We start from the raw sequence: 19,587 nt of genomic DNA on the forward strand, positions 1-19,587 counted from the left end.
ATCATCAACACGGCCATCAACACCATCATCAACAGCTTCAGCCGCTGTGAGGCAGCCCCGAAGTCGTCACAACACACAACAGCTGAATCTGAGTATCCGCCAAGACCTAACGCAAGCCGAGATCAAGGCGGACTTACCCACATCACGGGCTTTAACGCCGTCACAGGCTTCAACGCCATTATCGAGTCGATCACGAATAGCTACAAATACAAGGGGTAGGGGAACACAAGGCAGACGTGGAAGGCGAACCCGGGCTAGCTCGAGGATCTCAGCAACACCAATGCCGTCTGACGATAACCTCATCCCGGTCACTCGATCGTCCCTACGGGATGAGATCGTGGTCAGGTCATTGGACCTAGGCTAATGGACTTTTTGTGTGATTCTTGGTCACCTCTAGCTGTCATAGAATTTTGGGTACGTAAAGGGGAAGGTGAAGAAAGAAGGCAGAAATTACCGAGTTTCACGTGACGAGCTGTGCCATTAGCAAAACAGGGCTGTATGAATGGCACGTCTCTATCAGTAATAGCCGCATCTAGAAAATGGTTTACGTGAACGGCTTGTAGAGTCGGTAATACTCAGTAAACATAGCCCCTTTCGGTAACAACTAGCCCATAATCGTAGTAACTTCCGTACTCCTCCTCTTCGCGCCTTTAGATTTAACCACTCAGAGCTTGTCACTCGCTAGGGGTTATTGCCGCTAGCCGTATATTCCGAATTTACAGCAAGCTCCGGTAGCGGATAGTGAACTCCGGAGACCCTCATCTCGGGCTTCGGGCAAAATCATGACACCTGGCTCTTACGAGGTTGTAGTGGTAAGTATTCACGTTCTGTGCGTACCGCGCCAGGTGGGCTTCAACACTGGGGGCTCTTCGTGGCCTGTGCCCCTGGGGATTTGTTCGAAGTATCTCAATCGTCGCTTGCCCGCTTGTGGTATCGCGCTTGGACAGGTCCCGATACCTCGAACTGCAGCCAGTGCCTCTGTCTGCGTAGTCCGCCGGCCTGATACCTAGCCGAGAACAGTAGCCTGTCCCACCATAAGAAGAAGCCCTCGGAGGTGTAGGCCGAAGATTGCCACCCGAGTGACGTGCTGGTCGGTTGCACGTATCTTTCTCGACTATCTTTGCTGGACTACCCGACCATGGATCTTCCTGATTTTTTACCCATTTCCTGCTTGACCGTTTGGAAGTCAGCCTTTAATCTCTTGGCAGTCCTGTTTGACCTGGCTGGTCCCTGCCTGATTTCTCTGCTGCGTATCTCCTGTATTTTCCATGCCTCGAGGTGCATCCTGAGGATCCCGGTGTTGCCGATCAGGCAGGGTTTTGTCCTGCGACCCAGGGGTACTTTAGGTGTGGGCTGGATCCCGGATGTGGAGTCCTCATTTGATGCATTTCCCCTGTTCTTTCGCACCCCGATAAGATGCCACATCGTTGTATTGGTATGGGACCCGGCCAATCGTCTTCGTGGGAGGACTCCGGGAAGTCTCCTTTTGTACCTCAACAACAATCAATCCACTTTGTTCAATTCCGTTGTGACACCCGGCTTGTGGCATCTGCCTCTGCTATTGTGTTGCCTTAGTCGTGTATGTAAGATTTCTTGGGTACATTGCCGTGACAACGTAACCAAAATGAAAATATCCATTGCAAGAAAAGCTCACAGGCATTTGACTCAACTCGAGTTCCCTTTACAGTCATATCCATGTTAATTTCCCCCACGCGCTAGTGAACGCCAAGCGAGTCAGGGGTAGACGGCATCCTGCATATCCATAAATACTCCAATCACCCTCGGCCTTCGGTGGTTCTCTCGCCCTCCCTCCTTTTAACCGCTGCTACCAGTTCTCCCAATTGAAGCCCGGTCTCCGAAGCCCACGACATGTCACACGCCCTTCCAACACCGAGACACCGGAATTCAACCTACTACACACGGCGGTAGACCTTAGGAACGAACAATGGAAATCGGCAGAGAGGTCCAACAACCGAAGACGTGCAAGTCGTGCGACCAATGCCGGAACAGGAAGGTTCGGTGCACCAGTATGTTCTGACCACACGGATGTCACCATCACCATCCTCTTGTGCCCGAGCTTAGTTGCCAAGCTACCCATATAACAAGGCTAACCTGGTTGTGGGGCCAGTGGTCGTGGTGCCAGGCGAGGCGAACAGGTGTACCCACTGCCTTGTGAGTTCTTGCTTGCGCAGCCTCCCTTCGTTCCCATGGCACACCCTGCCCTTTTTGCACCAATCATAACCACAATCTGATATTATCTGTTCGGTCAAACACGCAGAAGCGCGGTGAAATCTGCCAGTTCAAAGACCTCAAGCGGAAACTACGGTTCCAAAGTCGTGACGAAGACAACAGTAGGGATCGTAATGCCGGGAAGGAATGAACGTTCTGGCTGATCATACTTTCACAAGCACAAACGTATACATCTCCAACCCGCCGGGATGCCTCCCAGCAGCCCCAGGCTTTTTCTTTACTGCCGGACCCGGTTACGCTGGCCACGGATGGCGCGCCACTGTTCATCGACCAGTTGCTGGACCAGCACCCAGGGGCCGGCTCGTTGAAGGATGAGCATCCCATTCTGAAGGTCCGTCCCTCCCCATTTCCCTGGTACAATCTCCACACAGCTAATCCTGTTGCCTCTTCCAGCAGTCTGGACAATACGGTACGCCAACCCATGCAGAGATCCCCGACTTAGTGGATGGTAAAATGCCAATGTGTGGTCTCGTCACAGTTTCGTCGTCCAGCTTAGCTTTCTGGTCCGATGATATGATATCCAGTTTGTCGAAGCGCATAGGCAACAACCGGCTCCGGGAGTTGGTCGATGTAATTGAGAGCAAGATGCAGGAGCGCATATCGGCCCAGGGCGCATTGCCGCCGGGAAAGATTGCCTTCAAAAAACCGACCACCTCAGCGGTCGTACCTCATGATGTCGCGAGAGAGTATGTGGATGGTCTGTATCCCCCTCATACCTCATGCCGTTTCAATCGGACTTGTGCAATCTGGCTTGCATTTAGCGCCGCCCAGAAGCCCAAGTGCCGCCGCAAAACTGTGCAGACTAACACACCTATCGCAACAGCCTACTTCGAGCACATTCATCCTGTGTACCCTTTCCTAGATCAGACGGAATTCGAGAAGAAGGCCTTCGATTCTAGGCTCCCCCAGTTGTGGGCTGTTAACCCTTCCTTCTCGGCGCTGTACCACGCCGTGTTGGCCCTCGGATGCCAGTACCGAGGCGGCGGGAGCTTTGACCCTGGGAAGGGAAAGGCATGGGATTTGTTTCAGGTGTCGCTAGGGTTAATGGCGGACATCCTGGTACCGCGCGAGAGTCTGCTGAACCTACAGGTGTGTCCGTCTTGCCTTATTAGTGCTGAGACGTTGAGTTAATGAAACTAGGCTTTGGTTGCAATGGTATTGCTCCACTGATAGATGAACAAGGAAGTTGCACGAGCTAACGCACCTTGACAGTCTATCTTTGCGACGAACATGTGCTGTCTCCAGATAGACGAGGTGCTGCTCATGGAAGCAACTCGCATGGCACTAAGCCTCCGGTATCACAAGAGCAGTAACAGGACCGCAGACTTAGCTGATCAGACGACCTGCCACCGAACATTCTGGGTCATATATGCTATGGAGAAACAAGTTTGTTTCCGAAATCATAATACATCGGTATGCCTCATTTCTTTCCCTCTTTATGTTTATACGCCATAAAAAGGATGCGTAGCCGTATAATGAGGACTAACAATGTTAGCTTATCGCCGACTGCGACATTGGCTGCCCCATCCCCAAATCCTCAGACTCCACATTTGGTGACTATGACTGGTTTTTCGCGTCCATTAGATTCGGCCGTATCCTCAGTCAGGCCTATACATCGCTGTTCTCGGTCTCCGGTAGTTTGAGCACGCGCTCGCACCATCACGCCGTTATGGACCACATCCAAGGCCTCATGGAGGTCTGGCGGATGAGCATCCCGGAGGACTTCCGTCCGGGCACAGTACGCATGAACCACAACATTGTGGGCCCGAGTGCACGCATGGTGTTCCTGCAGACTAGCTACAATTACTACGCACTGGTCATTGCCCTTGCTCGTCTGAGGTTGCACATAGAAGCAAATGAGCCTGGGCAGGAGGCAAGTCTGGAGGAGAACAAGAAAACGCTGATGAACGCGGCACAAATGATTCTTGAGCTAACACGGTATATTGATACGGATGCCTACTCGCCCATCTTGTGAGTGTCTAACATACCCGGAACTTGCGATGTCTGTCTTGGAGGTCTAGAACGGAACTAACTAACCTGAATTACGTACTAGCACCATCGGTATCATGCCTCTCTCGGCGGTGTTTATTCTTTTAGACTTCGTCATCAATAACCCCACCGACCCAGAGACGCGCACCAACCTCTCTCTCCTCGATATTGCAAGCGGGCACTTTAGCCTCCTCGAGCGCGCGTCCAGCGGTTCGTTGCTTACTTCGTATATCGCCGAATTTGCACAAATTGCTAGACAATATGTGAGGGAATATCGGGATTCTGACAGCGGAAAAGACGCGCAGTCGGAACAGACGCATGGGAATAGTCTCGGAGAGAAGAGACAACGGGTGGGCGAGGACTCAGACTCTGGGCAGTGGAGTAGGGTCCCACAACCAGCAGCTGAGCGGCAACGCGAACCTTGCGACCTCCATGGCCATGAGCTCGCCGGTACGGTTGTTAACATGGATGCAATGGTACGTTGACCCCACTTTCCGGCCGTCGGACATACTGTCTGGCATAGTTCACTGATAGGCCAACAGGCCACCCTCGGCCCCTTTGGCACACACGGCAGCAATGGGATCGGCGAGAATCCTGTGGACACAAGGAGAGACACGCCCAGCAGCATGGACAGCCTGCACTACCCATGGCCTGACAACGTGATGCCGTGCGTGGACACAAACACCATATCACCTAGGCTATTTCCTGGGTTAGACCTCCGTACATTCTTCGCGAGCGGGTTCTCCGATTTAGCTGGGTTTCATGTCGAGGATGGAGGCAATTTCAGTACCGACGGAGGATGCGGTTGATCGCACTTCAACTCACTCCAAGACTGACTGTCAGGGACTAAATGCACAATAGGGAGTGAAGAGGGCAGACACGCTACTAGATAGCAGCTAGAAGGTGGTGGTGGGGTTGTGACTGTATTGATCTCTAGCCCCTATCATATCTGTGGGCGAAGATAGCTATTTATGCTTCCTCATTGGTAATCCAATTGCCGTCAGGCCGAGACCCGCCGGTGGGATCGCTGCGAGATCGCCGATGTTTGGAATGCCAAGTACAGGCTAAGCGGAGTCCGGCGCTCAGGAAGCTCCGGATCCAGCGTTTGCATTCCATAGACCTCCCTTGCATTCCGGCACCTGACACTGACAGAGAAGAGCAGTAGACAACTTTGCTCTTTGTTTGCGCTCTGCAAGGCCCTGATGAAGTGGGCAGAACTGGAAGTGGGAGGAATACGAAGGATTTGTTCCCCGCGTGAGGGATCACGGCTCGAGAGTGCGGGTTAAGAGGGTTCAGAAGTAGATCGATTAAGTGGCTCGTCGGTCGGGTCTGTGTGAGTGGGTGGGTGGTGTATTTAACGACGGGGAAGCGCGGAGCGATCCAGGCCTCCCCAGGGGTATGCGGCGGTAGGAGCCTATCTAATCAAGTCTAGATATCCTACTGATTCGGACCATTAACAACTAGAAGGTATCTAGCCGTGCCCCGTTGGCTCCTCCATTGAGCTCATGTCCGGCCGTCCGATCGTGTGGTATGTGATTGGCTATCTTTAAGCAAAGAGATGGAAGTGAAGAGAAATGTCCTTGACTGGCTTATCCAGCCTGGGAGGGCGGATCGCCTCATAGAAGCGAGGCACTTTTCAGAAAAGCCGCAAAATCCTTCGGGCTTGTGACCAGGCACAGCCAATAGTCTTTCACAGAGGTGGGCGGACTGGAATGTTGGGCATTCGGCGCGCAAAGAAAGGGTTTTCTTTCAGTGGACAAACTATTCTGAGTTCCTGAGCTTACCGCGTGAGCATTTTGTCGGGCTGTCGTATTCAGGCTTGCGGTGATGCCATCCGAAGTCGCCATGGCCAGGCCTTGCCGTAAGGATGGCGTGGAGAGCCCCCCCGCCGGGAGGTGTGGCTTTTCTGGGCAAGTCAAGGAAGCGTGCGTGTAGCCGATCTTTCGGCACCTCTTAGTCCGGGAAGAGCAAGTTCTCAATCGCGATACACGTAAAGACCTGCCTGTATGACTTTCGTTTATTCGGGACACTATAGACATTAGGCAAGCTTGGCTGAGGTAAGTCTGTGATCAAGTTACCTCCTTCTCTTACTGGCCATTTAGATGTCAAGTGTCAAGAAATGGTCACGGTAATGTTTCCAGAACTTTCACCCGAGGTAGCACTTAAGGTTTCGCCTCTGCGTCTCGCTATCTCGATTTCGGGGCATTAGTGCATCTTGACCGAAATTCGCAGTGTCAGCAGTGAGATTAATAAGACTAACTCTCCGAGATCGAAGCGGCTATGCCCTCGGGGTTAAATCTGCTCTTCGGTGTTCGGGGGATGGTGGGACGCCAAGGTCTCATTGGTAGCTTCATTGCACTAGTACTACGATAGGCACTCGTCCTTCCGGGGTCCCGGATACGATACCCACCCTTGCCTTGGGGCGACAGACTTGCGGGGCGGCGGACTTCGGACGAAATACTCTATCTTTTTATAAAGCACAGCTTTTTAGAGACTCGGCGTTTTTAGTGATCCCGAAATCCCCTTTATTCCCGAAAGAAAAGGTTACAACTATTATAAATGTAACTTAACAACTGTCTCTTTCGCTGACCTGAGCTATTGTTTACCCCTTGCATTCTCATAACGTCCGAAAATGCCACAATTACCAAACGGCCTCGTTGCCTTTGGGCCGAGCGCGAATTGCACACTCGACCTTTGTCCTCTCGAAGCTAGCATTCTCCAGTATCAGCCCTCTCTAGCCGCCAGCGGGACCTTGATTGGCATCTTTAGTCTGATTCTTATTGTACAAGCTATCCAAGGAATATGGACATGCAGCTGGGGTTTCATGTTCAGCATGATCTTTGGTTGCATTCTCGAGATCGCTGGATACACAGGGCGCATAATAATCCACGGGAACCCATTCGATTTTAACGGTTTCATAACGCAAATCGGTTGGTCGCAACAGTCTGCATATTTGAAGGGATTATTATTGACCACTTTCTTTATTCCAGTCTGTATCACTGTGGCGCCCATCTTCTTCTGTTCTGCCATCTACGTCTTGCTGTCTCAGGTGTAAGTTAGCCCTTCCGCCAGGAGGCGGATGGTCAAGCTAACACAGGCTCAGAATCAACCGAATAGACTCGTCCATCTCTCGCTTCAAGCCGCAACTCATTTACTGGATCTTTATTCCCGTGGATGTTATATCGCTTGTTTTGCAAGCTGCTGGTGGCGCGCTTTCAAGTGTCAGTACCACCCAAGACAACGTCCAAGTCGGTGTCAACATCTCCTTAGCGGGACTTCTCTTTCAGGTTTTCACTCTTTTCTGCTTCTGCGCCTTGTTTGTCGACTACTTAACGACCTGCAAAAAGTCCCTGTCCTGGGTCAATGTTGACAAGCCTATGAAGAACTTTCTATCTTTTCTATTTCTGTCTTTCTTTTTCATTCTTATGCGCTGTGTCTACCGCATTGTTGAATTACACGATGGGTATTTCAGTCACTGGTTTAGAGATGAGACTTTGTTCATTTGCCTAGAATCGGCGTAAGTAACACTCACTCTTGATCCTGTAGCGACTTTTGCTAATCAACCAATGATAGTATTATGTGTTTGGCGGCAACCTGTCTGACTATCGGCCATCCAGGGCCGGTTCTTGGCCGTACAAAAGGAACAGATTGCCTTGGCTATGAGTTAAATTAAGAGTCCTGCGGACCTGAATAGATTGTGTACTAAAACCGCCGTTCGGGGGCAATATGTAACTTAGTGTACGATAGAATATAGATTACCCCGCTCTTCCCTCTAGTTGACTCTACCATCGGTGTTCTGCCACTAACTCACCAGCAATAGAGCGGCCTGCGTCGAGTACCGGCTCTGATCGATTATTTAACTCGAGCCAAGTTTTGAACTGACGAGTAAATTAGTTTGGCAGCCACTGGGCCGCCAATAGGCCACATTGCTTGTATATTTGATGTCGTTCGATAGATCATAGCCGCCATGTTGTCAGTTAACGATATGACGTACTGGCTGGGATTGAGTCTGGTGGGTTGACGTCAGGAACATCTCGGATGGAACAATTGTGAGTCGATCGGGATCTTGCTAGATTGAACAGGATTGTGTTAGTTAATATGACAGGCTGGGGAAGGAACGGAATTACACGAGATCACGATATTTACTTCGAGAGCGCGAGGGTTATGGATGCTAGTAACTATCTAAGGTCGCTAGGGCTGGATTATGGTCTCCGTGGCCATAAGGACGCCCTCGTAAGTATAGGATAGCCTCACCTTGAAGTTAGGATGCTGTGAGTTGATATCGTGCATGACGTGGTTGCGTTTAGAGAATCCAAGGGTAGCAACAATCCAGCAGCAGGGTGAATCGCATCCAGAGAGGAAGGAAAAAAGTCTTACAAATCGGCTTATAGATTTATGGATTCATTCAAACTTAGGAACTACTAGCTATAATCTGTGTCAATCTGCCGCTCGCTAACCGATAACACTCCCCTATACGTGCTTGGCAAAAAAACTGAGGACGGTCTTATAGCCCCTAACGTACTCCTCCTTGACGCGTGGATCGTCGAGGTCGGCACGAGCGGCCATCCAGCCGTGGATCTGGTCCTTGAACGTCTCGACGTGTTTGGGGCCCTGAAGGTTCGCCTCGAACTGCTTGACCGCGTCGTCGGCCTCCTCCTTGGACGCCAGCAGGATAAGGGGCGTCCTAATGCCCTCGGCGTCCTGAGGGTCGACCATAGCGGGGTGGCACTCAGCGCCGGCCTTGAAGATGGTGCTATCGGCCTTGGTGACGAGGGAAACGACCTTACCGCCCCAGCAGTACTCAGGTGTACGGTTAGCAGGTATGAAAAGTCAAAGAGGCGAAAGACACTCACGCCAATAATGGCCCAGTCGATGATTTCAGGGTACTTGGCCTTGGCGGCCTTGAGCAATTCTGGTACCTGGCCGGCGACCTTTGTCGGGGGATTCTTCTGGAAGAAGGCGCCGAGGTTTTCTTGCTTCTCGGGGGTGTTGGGAGGATACCAGTCAATAGGACAGGGGCTGCCCTCGAACCAGTCGGGGATAAGGACGCGGTACTGCTGTTTGTGGTTGGTGGCGAGGATGTCAGCGCCCTGGATAGACTGGGGGAAGTAGCCGAAGATGTCGTAGATAGCTAGGATGCCCTTTTTGGCGTCGGCTGGGCCAGTCACATCTATGGAGGGGAGCAGTTAGCTAGGTGGTCTAGAGCGGCAAGAAGAGACACGGGAAATACAGCTCTTAAGGCCGCCAACCTCTTCGTAGGAGCCCTGGCCATTATAGCCGTTGGAAAGAACCGGGGGAATGTTGCAGCAGGCCTCGTTGTGGCCATACTGCGCTGGCATCGTCGACATTTTGGCTGTTGGAATTGGAGAGGGACTTGGAGGTGACAGAGGGTCAGGTCAGCTGGAGCTGTTGTTGCCCTTAAATGGCCCGCGGGAATTGGGAGAAACACCCGAGAGGATGGACGCTGAACTGAAGGGAGGAAGATACGACGATGATTTGTGGGGGCCAGGGGCACGTTACAAGAGAGATCGGGCGGCCCTAGACGACTCTACCCAATAATGAGCCCCTCCAGAGTGGAAACTCCTTGGGGACATCACTCAATCCTAGTCGCTTTACTTAATATCCCCTCCCTCGCCGATATCACAAGCTGAGTAGCCTGCAGATTTAGTAATACTTAGTAAACATAACCTCTTTCAGTGACCAGTAGCCTCTAATTATAGTAATATCTAGGTATACTCCTTCTTTTACTATTGCAAGTACTTCATGCCTTTAGATTTAACCGCTCAGAAACTTTTCACTTGCTAGGGGCTATCATACGTGGTATTCCGGGAATAATAGCAAGCTCCGGTAACGGACGTCGGGTGGTATGGGCTGCCGACGCTAACTTCGGAATCCGGGTCTTTTCATTTAACTTCGGGGTTGGTTGCAGGAGCTGCATCTCGGGCTTCGGACAATATTGTGACACTTGACTCTTGCTACGGCCGGGTCGCTTAGTAACAGCTCGGGCGTCGGGTTGCGCGACTAGCGGTGTTCTTCGCTTGTCAGTCATTAACACGATCGTCGTGCCGAGCCACGCAAATCTGGCCTAGCGTCGGTCGCAATCCTTTGTCGTCAAAGAAGTGGTACATATCTGGCACTACTATAGAGGTTGTCACAAGGAAATAAAGGTCGATAAGGGGCTCGAATTTAAGGTACGGCGATAAGGGTGAAGATAGGCGGATGTTTACGCCTCTCGCGCCTTACCCTTGTAGAATCATACTTAAATGGATCTTCGGGGCGGCAGATATTGTTGGTGTGCTGGTCGTCCTGGCCGTTGGCATGTTTAATAGTTTGTTGCGCTGTAGTGCTTGGAGTTGCTCTTTAGGCAAGGGTCAAGTAATAACATTTTTACGTGCCATAGAACCGGATTCGTTCTAATACTCTGGCAAAGATGCCATCCCAGAATCTCTGTTGCCCATAGCAGAAAAACCCCTTATCCTCGATAAAATACATAAATAAAGATTATACAATCTCTTCTACCTTAATTTCTTATACCACCTCTTTTCTCCTATTTACTAACAGTAGGCAACCCACAACCCTCTCTAACTACATGGTAAAATCATTAGCATGATTGTTGATGAAATTAATCTCCTTTTCCCTGAAATCATCCTTAATAATCTCACATCCGCTTTCCGCATACTGTAGCATCGATTTCTTCTCCGGCTCCCAAGTTAGCCAGTTAGAGATATCAGCCAGACCATGATAATTTGGATCGAGACTATTCACAAATGCGATAAAGGTCGACATCATGTTTAGTAAATTATTTAAGATGGAAGGTGAGATATTACCGAAGGTATTCAGGTTAACCTCGGACGTATAGAACGAGCCAAGCGGCTCGAGACCAGAAAGGTTACCAAACCGAGGCAGGCGCTCGTATCAGTCAAATGGCTGCTGGTTAAGAAGATACGTATAGGCCTTCTGGCGTTAATATGTATATTAGAGGAGGTCACGGCGGCCGGACTGGAACTAGTCCATGCATCAAAACTCATAATCGATCAATTAAAGATTAGTATCTTACTATATAGTCGCTAATAGCGGCGGAGAGATGCTTGTACTGAGGACTGAGAACATAAGCGTCGCCTGTATCAAAAGGTGAACCCTGAGCCGGATCTTGCGGCTACAAGTCGGTGAATTCCTTGACTTGTTTATTAGAAAGATTGTCGAAAAAGTATGTCTTGAAATATGATCGAAACTCTGCGTCTGTGGTCAGGTTGAGGCTGGCAATAATGCTGAAAATGGTTCCTTCGTCCTTCACATCGCCAATAATGAACGGAACCCTCGCGACATTCCCCGAGCGGGGTAACCGGTGAGGCGAGGCCTTAAGGAATAAGCCATCGGGGCGTGGGTACCAGGGTACCTGAGTAGCTCGGTACGAGACCAAGCTCGGCAATTGATGGGATGTATTGTAGAGCAAACTATAGTCGGCTGTTCTTAGGCAGGCGAGCTTATCTTCAGCTTAACTGCATCCAGACTGCTCAGCTATAAAGTTAAACAGGTCCTGCCTGTAGTAGTAGTCTTTCAACTTCTAAATACCACCGGAAGCCATAATAGCGCCTTAAAAAAGTCCGTCGTTTTTGCTATCGTTAAGAACTATGTGAATCGCAATAGATGCGGACCCAGCACTCTCGCCGAATAGAGTAACCTTCGTAGGGTCGCCTCCAAATTCGAGGATATATTTCTGGACCCACTGCATGGCCACGCGTCTTCGAATCCAATCAGTCTCGAGGTTGAAGCAGCGGGAAGAGATCCTTACTGGTCTTTGAGCATCAGGTTGGCTACACCTGCATCCGTGATTTCCTGAGAAGCCAAGCCTCCAAACGGGCCGAGTCTGTAGTTTGCCGAAACGAAAACAATTAGTTAACCCATCCGGACCGACCTCTCTATAATTCTTACTCCTTGGTATATTATATTCTGGAAAAGTTGATATATCAGTGAACAGCAGATATAAGAAGACCTATTACTGTAAGGACTTGCTGACAGTAGAGTCGTTTCCGTTCCGATTGCACTTACTCCCGTGCCAAAACTGCCGCCATGAATCCAAAGGAGTATGGGTAAGCCGGCCGCCGACTTCAATCCTACCGGTACCTGGACGTTGATACTCAAGCAGTCTTCGTCTTCAGTCACGGGTCCACGAGAGAGCAAAGCCGCAGCCCCTGACAGAATCTCTAAGACCTGTTCCGAATGGATTTCATCTAAAGGTGGGGTGAGAAGTTACTGAGGGCACTCTAGACCATACTTGGTGGCGTCTCGGATACCTTTTTGGTGGTCCCGCGCATCGGGCACTCGCGGGTTCTCGTAGCGACCTGCTTTGGCGAATGGGAGACCAAGAAAACTGTTGACTCCTGTAAAGTTGCTGGTTCCGCGAAATGTGCCGTAGTCCAGGGAGATATATGGCGCCTTGCTTCCAGATAGGCAGGAATACCTGACATTAAGAGCAGCGGCACCACCGCATAAAAGAATCAGAAGACTTAGCTTTATAATAGGAATAAGACAGTTGACCAAACCCAAAAGAACGAGCCGAGACGAGGTAGAGGGCTTGTAGGGAGACAGTTGAGAGAGTTCGGAGAGAACTGATAGTAACATCTCGGGAGGTTTTTAAGTATTATATAAAGTTGCCTTATTAGTACCGAGCACCGAGTATAGGTGGTCGCCTCCCTTTGGGTCGTGCGAGTCATACTATGGGTTATAGCGAATATTCGTCTCCTCCTCGAAGCTCGGAAGTTACTCTCCCCGCTCAGGTGCCGTAAACAAAGTCGGCTAATAAGAGATTCCTTTGCTTATTTCTCCGAGATTTACGACGCTGGATATAGTAGGGCGAAGAGGCGCCGTCGGCGTGGCTGCACAGCCGCTCTTTCCCGGCTTCCTGGCACAGTGCCTTCCATCGGGGACAAGACGTTGCGATGTGTGGCCGTTGCACGAAACAGCTTACTATTGCGCGACAGAAACTCTTGTTGCACCCTCTACCTTATGCCCCACTACAGGGTGCGAGACATCTAGTTGCAAATTTGTTTTCTAGGCCAATTGATCTGATAACGGTTTGGAAGCGGTCATATCTATATCCCAGTCCCTCCCTCCAACAGCAGAGAAGTTACTTCCGTACGGATGCATTCTTAGATGCAGCCTCTATGACTGCTAACGCGGATCTCTACTACCTGTTGCAGGAGAGTATCCGGTGATGGAGAGTCCTGCCTCGAGGGAAGAGTATTGAGGATGCTCTCACATGTGCGACACCATTATGCTGGCAGCCATAGGACACATGCCCTTCGTCTCTCAGGCGAAGAAGGCCCGTCCAGTGCATCTCTGCCGTTTGAGATCCGACCTTTCCGAATCTCTACTTCTCCGGGCCGAGGAATAGGGTGCCAATAGGAGGATATCCAAATGAAGCGGCGCCGTATGAGCCGCCCGGTGCTTGGCGGTGCGCCACTGCGTGCATTTCAGATGATCCTCCAAATAACTACTGTAATGATAATATAAAGATGAACTAATAAGATATACAGTATATAGCAATCTCATGATTCTTAGACTAGTAGGAAATCTGAATAAATGACTGTGATGGACTAGGGTTCCTTCAAGACCAGGCCAATACAATCTAGGACATTTCAACATAATTATGCCAGTCAGCCTCTACCGAGCTTCCAAACCCTTCACGCCGATCTTCAGGTAGTTCGGATCCTAAAGGCGCTTCTAAAACTTTTCAGATCGCAAACAGTCGACATCCCAAGAAGCCCAGATAAAGCGACCATATAAAAATACAGCCTTACAAGTTGCAGCCTATATAGCAAATTGTCCACCCAGATTCCCTGCAACAAACGTCAGAATGTCTATTTATAATATTAGGGCGTAAAGAGTATATTTTCATCCAGAAAGCAGAATAATAAGTTATCTTACTGTCGTGCCACTCTATAATATCTTTGCTATATCCCTGCCTCCTTGCCGACTTAGTAAAAACTTTATTAAAGTAGAAGTTTATAATCTGTATCATCTCTGGCTTTATATCCTTAGCAATCTGCTAGACTAGAAGTATCCCGGAGTTCTTAGTCAGACTATAAGATAGCCTGGTATCTTCCAGATTCCACGCATAGATTCCCTGAGTAGAGATATTAATTAGGAACTAAAGAGCCCTAAAATATTAGCTCTTCTATATAAATATAGTAGCAGACGAGGTTGTCTTGGCCTTAGGATACTCCTATCCGTAGCTATACCTTCTATTTCTCGGGCCTCCCTTGCTTATAGAACCGCTCGATATAGTCCAGTAGCGCCCTGATATTTATGATAAAACTTAACCAGATTACATCACGACCGCTGCTCAAAATGGGCTCGTCAGGTCCATAATATGCAGCACTCAGCACAAGGATGTCCACAGTAATCCCTTTATTAGATAGATTCGACTATAGAGTGTCGGTCTCGTTCAGATCGGCGATATCACAAACTCGGGTATTAATAACCGTCTTCGGACTAATCTCTTTAATCTCCTCCCTGAGCTTAGAGGCTGCAGCAAGAAGGGGATCGCGATGAATATCTAAGATAACTCTTAAAGCTAAGGCTTGGGCAAAAGCTCTGGTAATAAAGAATCAGATACCTTCTGCTATACCTGTAATAAGGATAGTCTTTCCGACCTAACTTAGTTCAGGTCGGAAAGGCGAAATAGCTAGATAGGGTTACTTGTAAACTCTTAGAATAATATTTGGAATAGTAATAAGGCGCTCTAAGTCTTAATCGACTATTTTCAATATAATATAGGATATTATGTCTGACTCCTAAAGATACTTGAAGTGATTTTGTATGCTAAATACTTCGGTTGAGGATATGAACTTCTTCAGGGCCTTTATAATCGATAACAAACGATTCATCTACCACTCATAAAGGAAGTTGCACAAGGCAGATTGTCGCAATAGAAATCAAGTCGACTGGGGCAATTAGCAGTTAAGCTACAGAAGCAAGGATACGTATCACTCTCAAATCAGATCAGCTGGTTCTTAAACCGTAGCTATTACAGTAGATCTGTGAAGTCCTTCGCTATTAACTTTCTACAAACTATAGCCTCAGAGGTAGCAGACGCCATTAACAACAAAAAGAGCCTTCGTATAGCCCGTCTCTATGATAGTCGGGACATGCCAAATTCATACACTGGCATATACATATAGGACAAGAAAGATGATAGAATGCATATAAAGAAAGAAGAAGCATCAGATTATAGACAGAATCAACAGCAAACGCCAACCCATATTTTTACGGCGTCGAAGCCCCCATACAGAAACCGCCTGTCTATAAACAACCTAGACAGATATGTATCGCTCGAAGTTGATTGTGATTTTAATAGCAGTTTACTCCTATCTTTATATACCAGGCGTTGGAGTCATAGCTTGTACCTTTTTTAGAGGTGCCCTAGACTTAAGGTAATATTTCCATAGCCACGTGCGATATCAGAATGCGGGATATGTATCTACAGTGGGGCTGCGAAAGTTACGATACACCCCAAGTCAACCCAGTATCACAGTACCTCTACCAAATAAAGGCCTCAGTTTTATTTAATTCTAGCAAAATCAAATAAATATCAAATAAATATTTATATATATCAATCTATAGCCTATTAAATGGGGCTTCTAGAGGCATCTTCAATATTATAGGTACCAGCCATATGCGCAAACTACAGCCTGCATCCTGCGTTTTATCGAAAAGATCAGATTTTATAGCACCTCCAGCTGAATCTCTTCCCACAGCTTAATCGCAGCTTCAATAAGCCGCTTCTTGGATTCCTCGTTTTTCGGCATCGTCGAGAGCTCAGTATATCGCTCGCAGATCCTTATTTTGAGTATTGCCAATAGATTTTCAATGGGGTTAAGATCTGGGCTGTATGGCGGCCAGTCTATAATCTCGGCTCTTCTATTCTCGCACTATTCTAGCAGCCAGCTTATCATTAATCGCGACCAAAAAAGAGAAGAATTATTACGCTAAAAGCGGCTATTTCTAGTAATAATTTAAGGAAGGTATTGCTGTAGGCATTTAAGCAGAACTTATGCTGTAACGCCGCTACGATTAGAATCCGGATTGCTATAAAGAGGGACTATTAGAAGGCGCCTGGATAGTTAAAGGCGCTGACAAATATCTGCAAATACCTTATTAGAGTAACTCGAGTCTGAATATTCTTTTTAAATAGTTTCTTATACTAGGAACAATCAGGGAGGTTATAATTATAAAGAGATAATATACTGGCTTATAGAAGTACTAAGTGTATTGCTGGCCCTTGCCTCGGGCTACAATAACTTCATCTAAGAAGGTCCAAGACTCCTAGAAATCTGCAGATATATACACATATTGCCTAGCAAAGTAAAAGCATTTTCTAGCTATAGCCTCGCTAATAAAGGGCTGGATAAGTAACTTAAAATATATAATACCCTGGCTTCTTAGGAATGCTAGAATTGTCTTTCTAGAGCAGCTCAGTCCGGCCTCCTTAATTAATTCCTTAATTTGGATATAAGGGTCATTCTCTATAACTCTCAGTATTCGTATTTTTTCCCAATTTCCTAGCTTGTGCAGCCGGCCGGGCCTGGGTTGATCTTAACTACTCTTTTGGTATCGATACCGCCGTACCACACCGTAAATCGCGTGCCAACTTAGCCCCTTTTCGCGTGCGATTGTAGCTGCGTACACACTCGAATTGTACCTCCAAACAATCCTCGTTCTTGTATAAGGTGAATGATGTACTTGCGACACCATTCTGACTTAATTTGGCTGCGCAATGAGTCGTTGAAGTTGAGTGTTGATTATGGTGTAGGTAGAGGGAAAGCGGGGTACATGAAAATGTGTCGTAACTGTTGGCCCCCCACTGTAGGTGGTCGAGTTATGATTGCTCGTGCCGCAATGGCTTGTGAAACTGCTTTCTTATCGAGGGCTGGACAGGCACTTGTTAAACCAGTCAATGCCACTAGAATCCGTTTATCTGAGGCTCAGATTCTAGGATAGGGAAGGTGGTAGTGACAAGAAATGTCGACGTTGCATCGCAGGATAAGTCTGGGTGAACCTGTTGGCATGCTTGAGGAGTCGGGACTTGACCCTGGAGTGGGATGATTGATCAGCGTTGGACATTCCTGAAGAGGGAAGCGAACATGTGAAGCCTGTGGACAATGTGCGCGACAGACGCTTCGCTGTGTTAGGTGTCGCTGGGAGGCTCTTGCTGAGAGCAGCAGACCTGTGAGCGACAGGGTTGGACAGCGACACCCAAGAACCCCCGTTTCTTCGGCGAACGGTGGCCGTACTTTTCAGTAACCCTAGACATGCGCTTGGCAGTGACAGTGGCCTACGAAAGGAGACAGTTGCCAAAGGAAGCGGTACCTCTGATGGAAATGCCACGTGCTTGCAGGCCTGACTGTACTGGGTCTGCAATATTTGGCATCTGCGAGTATTTCAACAACACCGCCACCTTCTCTTCTCCAATACTGTACAAGTACGCATCCATCTTTCCTGGTTTTCTGCCTCACATTGACGCGGTAGCTCATCCCTCTCTTTCCTCTTTCTTTAGCTGAAAGCAGTGTGCGGCACCTAGTTGGCGGTTTCTTAATGTAGATACTCTCTTCCCAACCTTGAACACAAATCAGCCTTACTCACTTCTTCTTACTCTTATCAGAGGCAGTGGTCTGCACACACTAAAACGGCTGATCTTGAGGCAGCTCTAGACAGCTCAACCTGAATTCTTGCCATAGAACGAACACGGGGAGCAAATCAAATAACGACGGCTAATAGGCGGACGGGTACCCGTCCCTCTAAAATTGGACGGGCCCGTCCCAATTACTGTATTCGGTATCGGCTCCTCTGTTATCGGACCTTCTATCTCGTTATATTTAACTTTAAGTCTATAAATATAACTTCTTAGGTAGTACCCTTTAGTAGTTATAAAATACAGTTAACGTATATAATAAGCGAGCGTTGCAGACAAGCAAGCGTTGTACTTTTCCTAACCTTTAAAATTAAAATTTTAATAAAAATATAATAAAAATATAATAAAATATTAAATTAATTAAAACTAATTGCTATACTCTTCTTTAGATATCTTAATAATAACCTAATAGATTCTTATATTATAACTAGCCTTTTTATAAGTTTTATAGTATCTTTCTCTTGGTATTACTAACCTCCCTTAACTATTACTTCTTAATAATTTAGCTGCTATTTATATATTAATATCTCTTTAATTTATCTTATTTCTTTTCTTATTTAGAGTTATTTTTTCTTTTTTATATAAGTAAGTTCTTTTTATTCTATACTACTTACTAAGAGTCTTATTTATCTATTAAAAAATCTAAATCTTAGTTTTTAATAGAATATTTTAATATATTATTATCTTTATTTTCTTAAAAAGTAACTTAAATATCTTAAGAATTAATATTAAAACGCTATTTTAATATCTTTTTATTTATCTTTAAGATATTTAGATTAAGAGCTAATTTTAAGTATAATTTTTAAAGTTTTTAAGATTTAAGAGTTAAGAAGATTAATCTTTTTTTTAATTGATATTAGAGTTTATAGCTATATATTAAGCTTTAATATAATATTTTTTAAATTTAAGAGAATAAATCTAGCCTTTTAAAAATCTCCTTTAATATTACTTTTTATTATAGTAGTTATATAAGTAGTATAAAAGGCTGGGAAAAACTCAGTTTTTAAAATATAAGTTATAGAATATCTAATTAATTACTTAATTATTTAATTATAAGCTATTTTAAGTAGCTTAAAATATCTAATATTAAGAGGCTAAAGTAAATAAGATAAATAAGATAATATATAAAATATAATAATTTAATTTTTTTTATAATATTTCTTAAAGTTAATAAAATAGTAACTTTTATATTTATTAAAAATTAGAAGATAATAGTAATTAATTAATTAATTCTTTATATATTAATTAAAGTACTTAAGCTATTTAAAATCTATCTTATTATTAATCTAGCTATTTTAAGTTATTAATAAATTCAATACAGTTAATTTAATTGTTATAATATTATTCAAATTAATAATAATTATTATAATTAATCCGGGTTATCTAAATTAGCTAGATAAGGGGCTTTTTAGTCTTATTATTATAATTAAAGACCAGATATTAATTTACTAAAGGTTTCCTTATATAGGGTCTCTCTCTAACACACCCCCCCAGCTTAAAGCTATTTAGGTTAAAGCTGCAGTTTTTATATCTCTAGATTGTTATCTATTAGATCTTTTAATTCCCTTTATCCTAGCCGATCTGTGATATCTATTAGACCTAGCTGTTTGACTAATTATTAAAATGCCGGGCCTACTAGGACCTTAGTAAGACTA

The 19,587-nt window shown here is 46.5% G+C and overlaps 4 protein-coding genes across 4 annotated transcripts; 2 read left to right on the forward strand and 2 right to left on the reverse strand.

Moving 5' to 3' along the window:
* Positions 1 to 1,801: 1,801 nt before the first annotated feature.
* On the forward strand, positions 1,802 to 4,724 carry BGZ61DRAFT_435036 (fungal-specific transcription factor domain-containing protein; the record flags this gene model as incomplete). Its single annotated transcript, XM_046243974.1, has 9 exons — positions 1,802 to 2,027; positions 2,129 to 2,172; positions 2,279 to 2,351; positions 2,409 to 2,581; positions 2,644 to 3,339; positions 3,391 to 3,405; positions 3,463 to 3,663; positions 3,746 to 4,221; positions 4,304 to 4,724. The coding sequence occupies exons 1-9, from the start codon at positions 1,946 to 1,948 to the stop codon at positions 4,722 to 4,724; spliced, it is 2,181 nt and encodes a 726-aa protein (XP_046094412.1). The 5' UTR covers positions 1,802 to 1,945.
* A 2,022-nt stretch (positions 4,725 to 6,746) lies between these two features.
* Positions 6,747 to 8,000, forward strand: BGZ61DRAFT_467704 (parasitic phase-specific protein PSP-1). The gene is made up of 4 exons (XM_046247799.1): positions 6,747 to 7,169; positions 7,230 to 7,290; positions 7,343 to 7,756; positions 7,813 to 8,000. Exons 1-4 carry the CDS (start codon positions 6,872 to 6,874, stop codon positions 7,910 to 7,912), a joined length of 873 nt encoding a protein of 290 aa, XP_046094413.1. The 5' UTR covers positions 6,747 to 6,871; the 3' UTR covers positions 7,913 to 8,000.
* A 709-nt stretch (positions 8,001 to 8,709) lies between these two features.
* BGZ61DRAFT_572843 (dienelactone hydrolase family protein) lies at positions 8,710 to 9,659 on the reverse strand (the record flags this gene model as incomplete). Its single annotated transcript, XM_046256110.1, has 3 exons — positions 9,470 to 9,659; positions 9,093 to 9,409; positions 8,710 to 9,039 (listed from the first exon to the last, which is right to left on the reverse strand). Exons 1-3 carry the CDS (start codon positions 9,585 to 9,587, stop codon positions 8,710 to 8,712), a joined length of 765 nt encoding a protein of 254 aa, XP_046094414.1. The 5' UTR covers positions 9,588 to 9,659.
* A 1,165-nt stretch (positions 9,660 to 10,824) lies between these two features.
* BGZ61DRAFT_500531 (Alpha/Beta hydrolase protein) lies at positions 10,825 to 12,861 on the reverse strand (the record flags this gene model as incomplete). Its single annotated transcript, XM_046251557.1, has 7 exons — positions 10,825 to 11,148; positions 11,297 to 11,339; positions 11,400 to 11,722; positions 11,870 to 11,981; positions 12,032 to 12,106; positions 12,257 to 12,443; positions 12,510 to 12,861. 7 exons carry the CDS (start codon positions 12,859 to 12,861, stop codon positions 10,825 to 10,827), a joined length of 1,416 nt encoding a protein of 471 aa, XP_046094415.1.
* Between the last annotated feature and the right edge of the window lie 6,726 nt (positions 12,862 to 19,587).

This window comes from Ilyonectria robusta (genome assembly GCF_021365365.1).
Source record: "Ilyonectria robusta strain PMI_751 chromosome Unknown BGZ61scaffold_60, whole genome shotgun sequence".
NCBI classification, from domain to species: domain Eukaryota; kingdom Fungi; phylum Ascomycota; class Sordariomycetes; order Hypocreales; family Nectriaceae; genus Ilyonectria; species Ilyonectria robusta.

Excerpts from the sequence above, each read along its gene's own strand:
- BGZ61DRAFT_467704 (XM_046247799.1), top strand. The coding sequence starts at position 6,872 with ATGCCACAATTACCAAACGGCCTCGTTGCCTTTGGGCCGAGCGCGAAT. Across the intron at positions 7,291-7,342 it reads TACGTCTTGCTGTCTCAGGT|AATCAACCGAATAGACTCGT; the intron begins GTAAGTTAGCCC and ends ACACAGGCTCAG. Across the intron at positions 7,757-7,812 it reads TTCATTTGCCTAGAATCGGC|TATTATGTGTTTGGCGGCAA; the intron begins GTAAGTAACACT and ends AACCAATGATAG.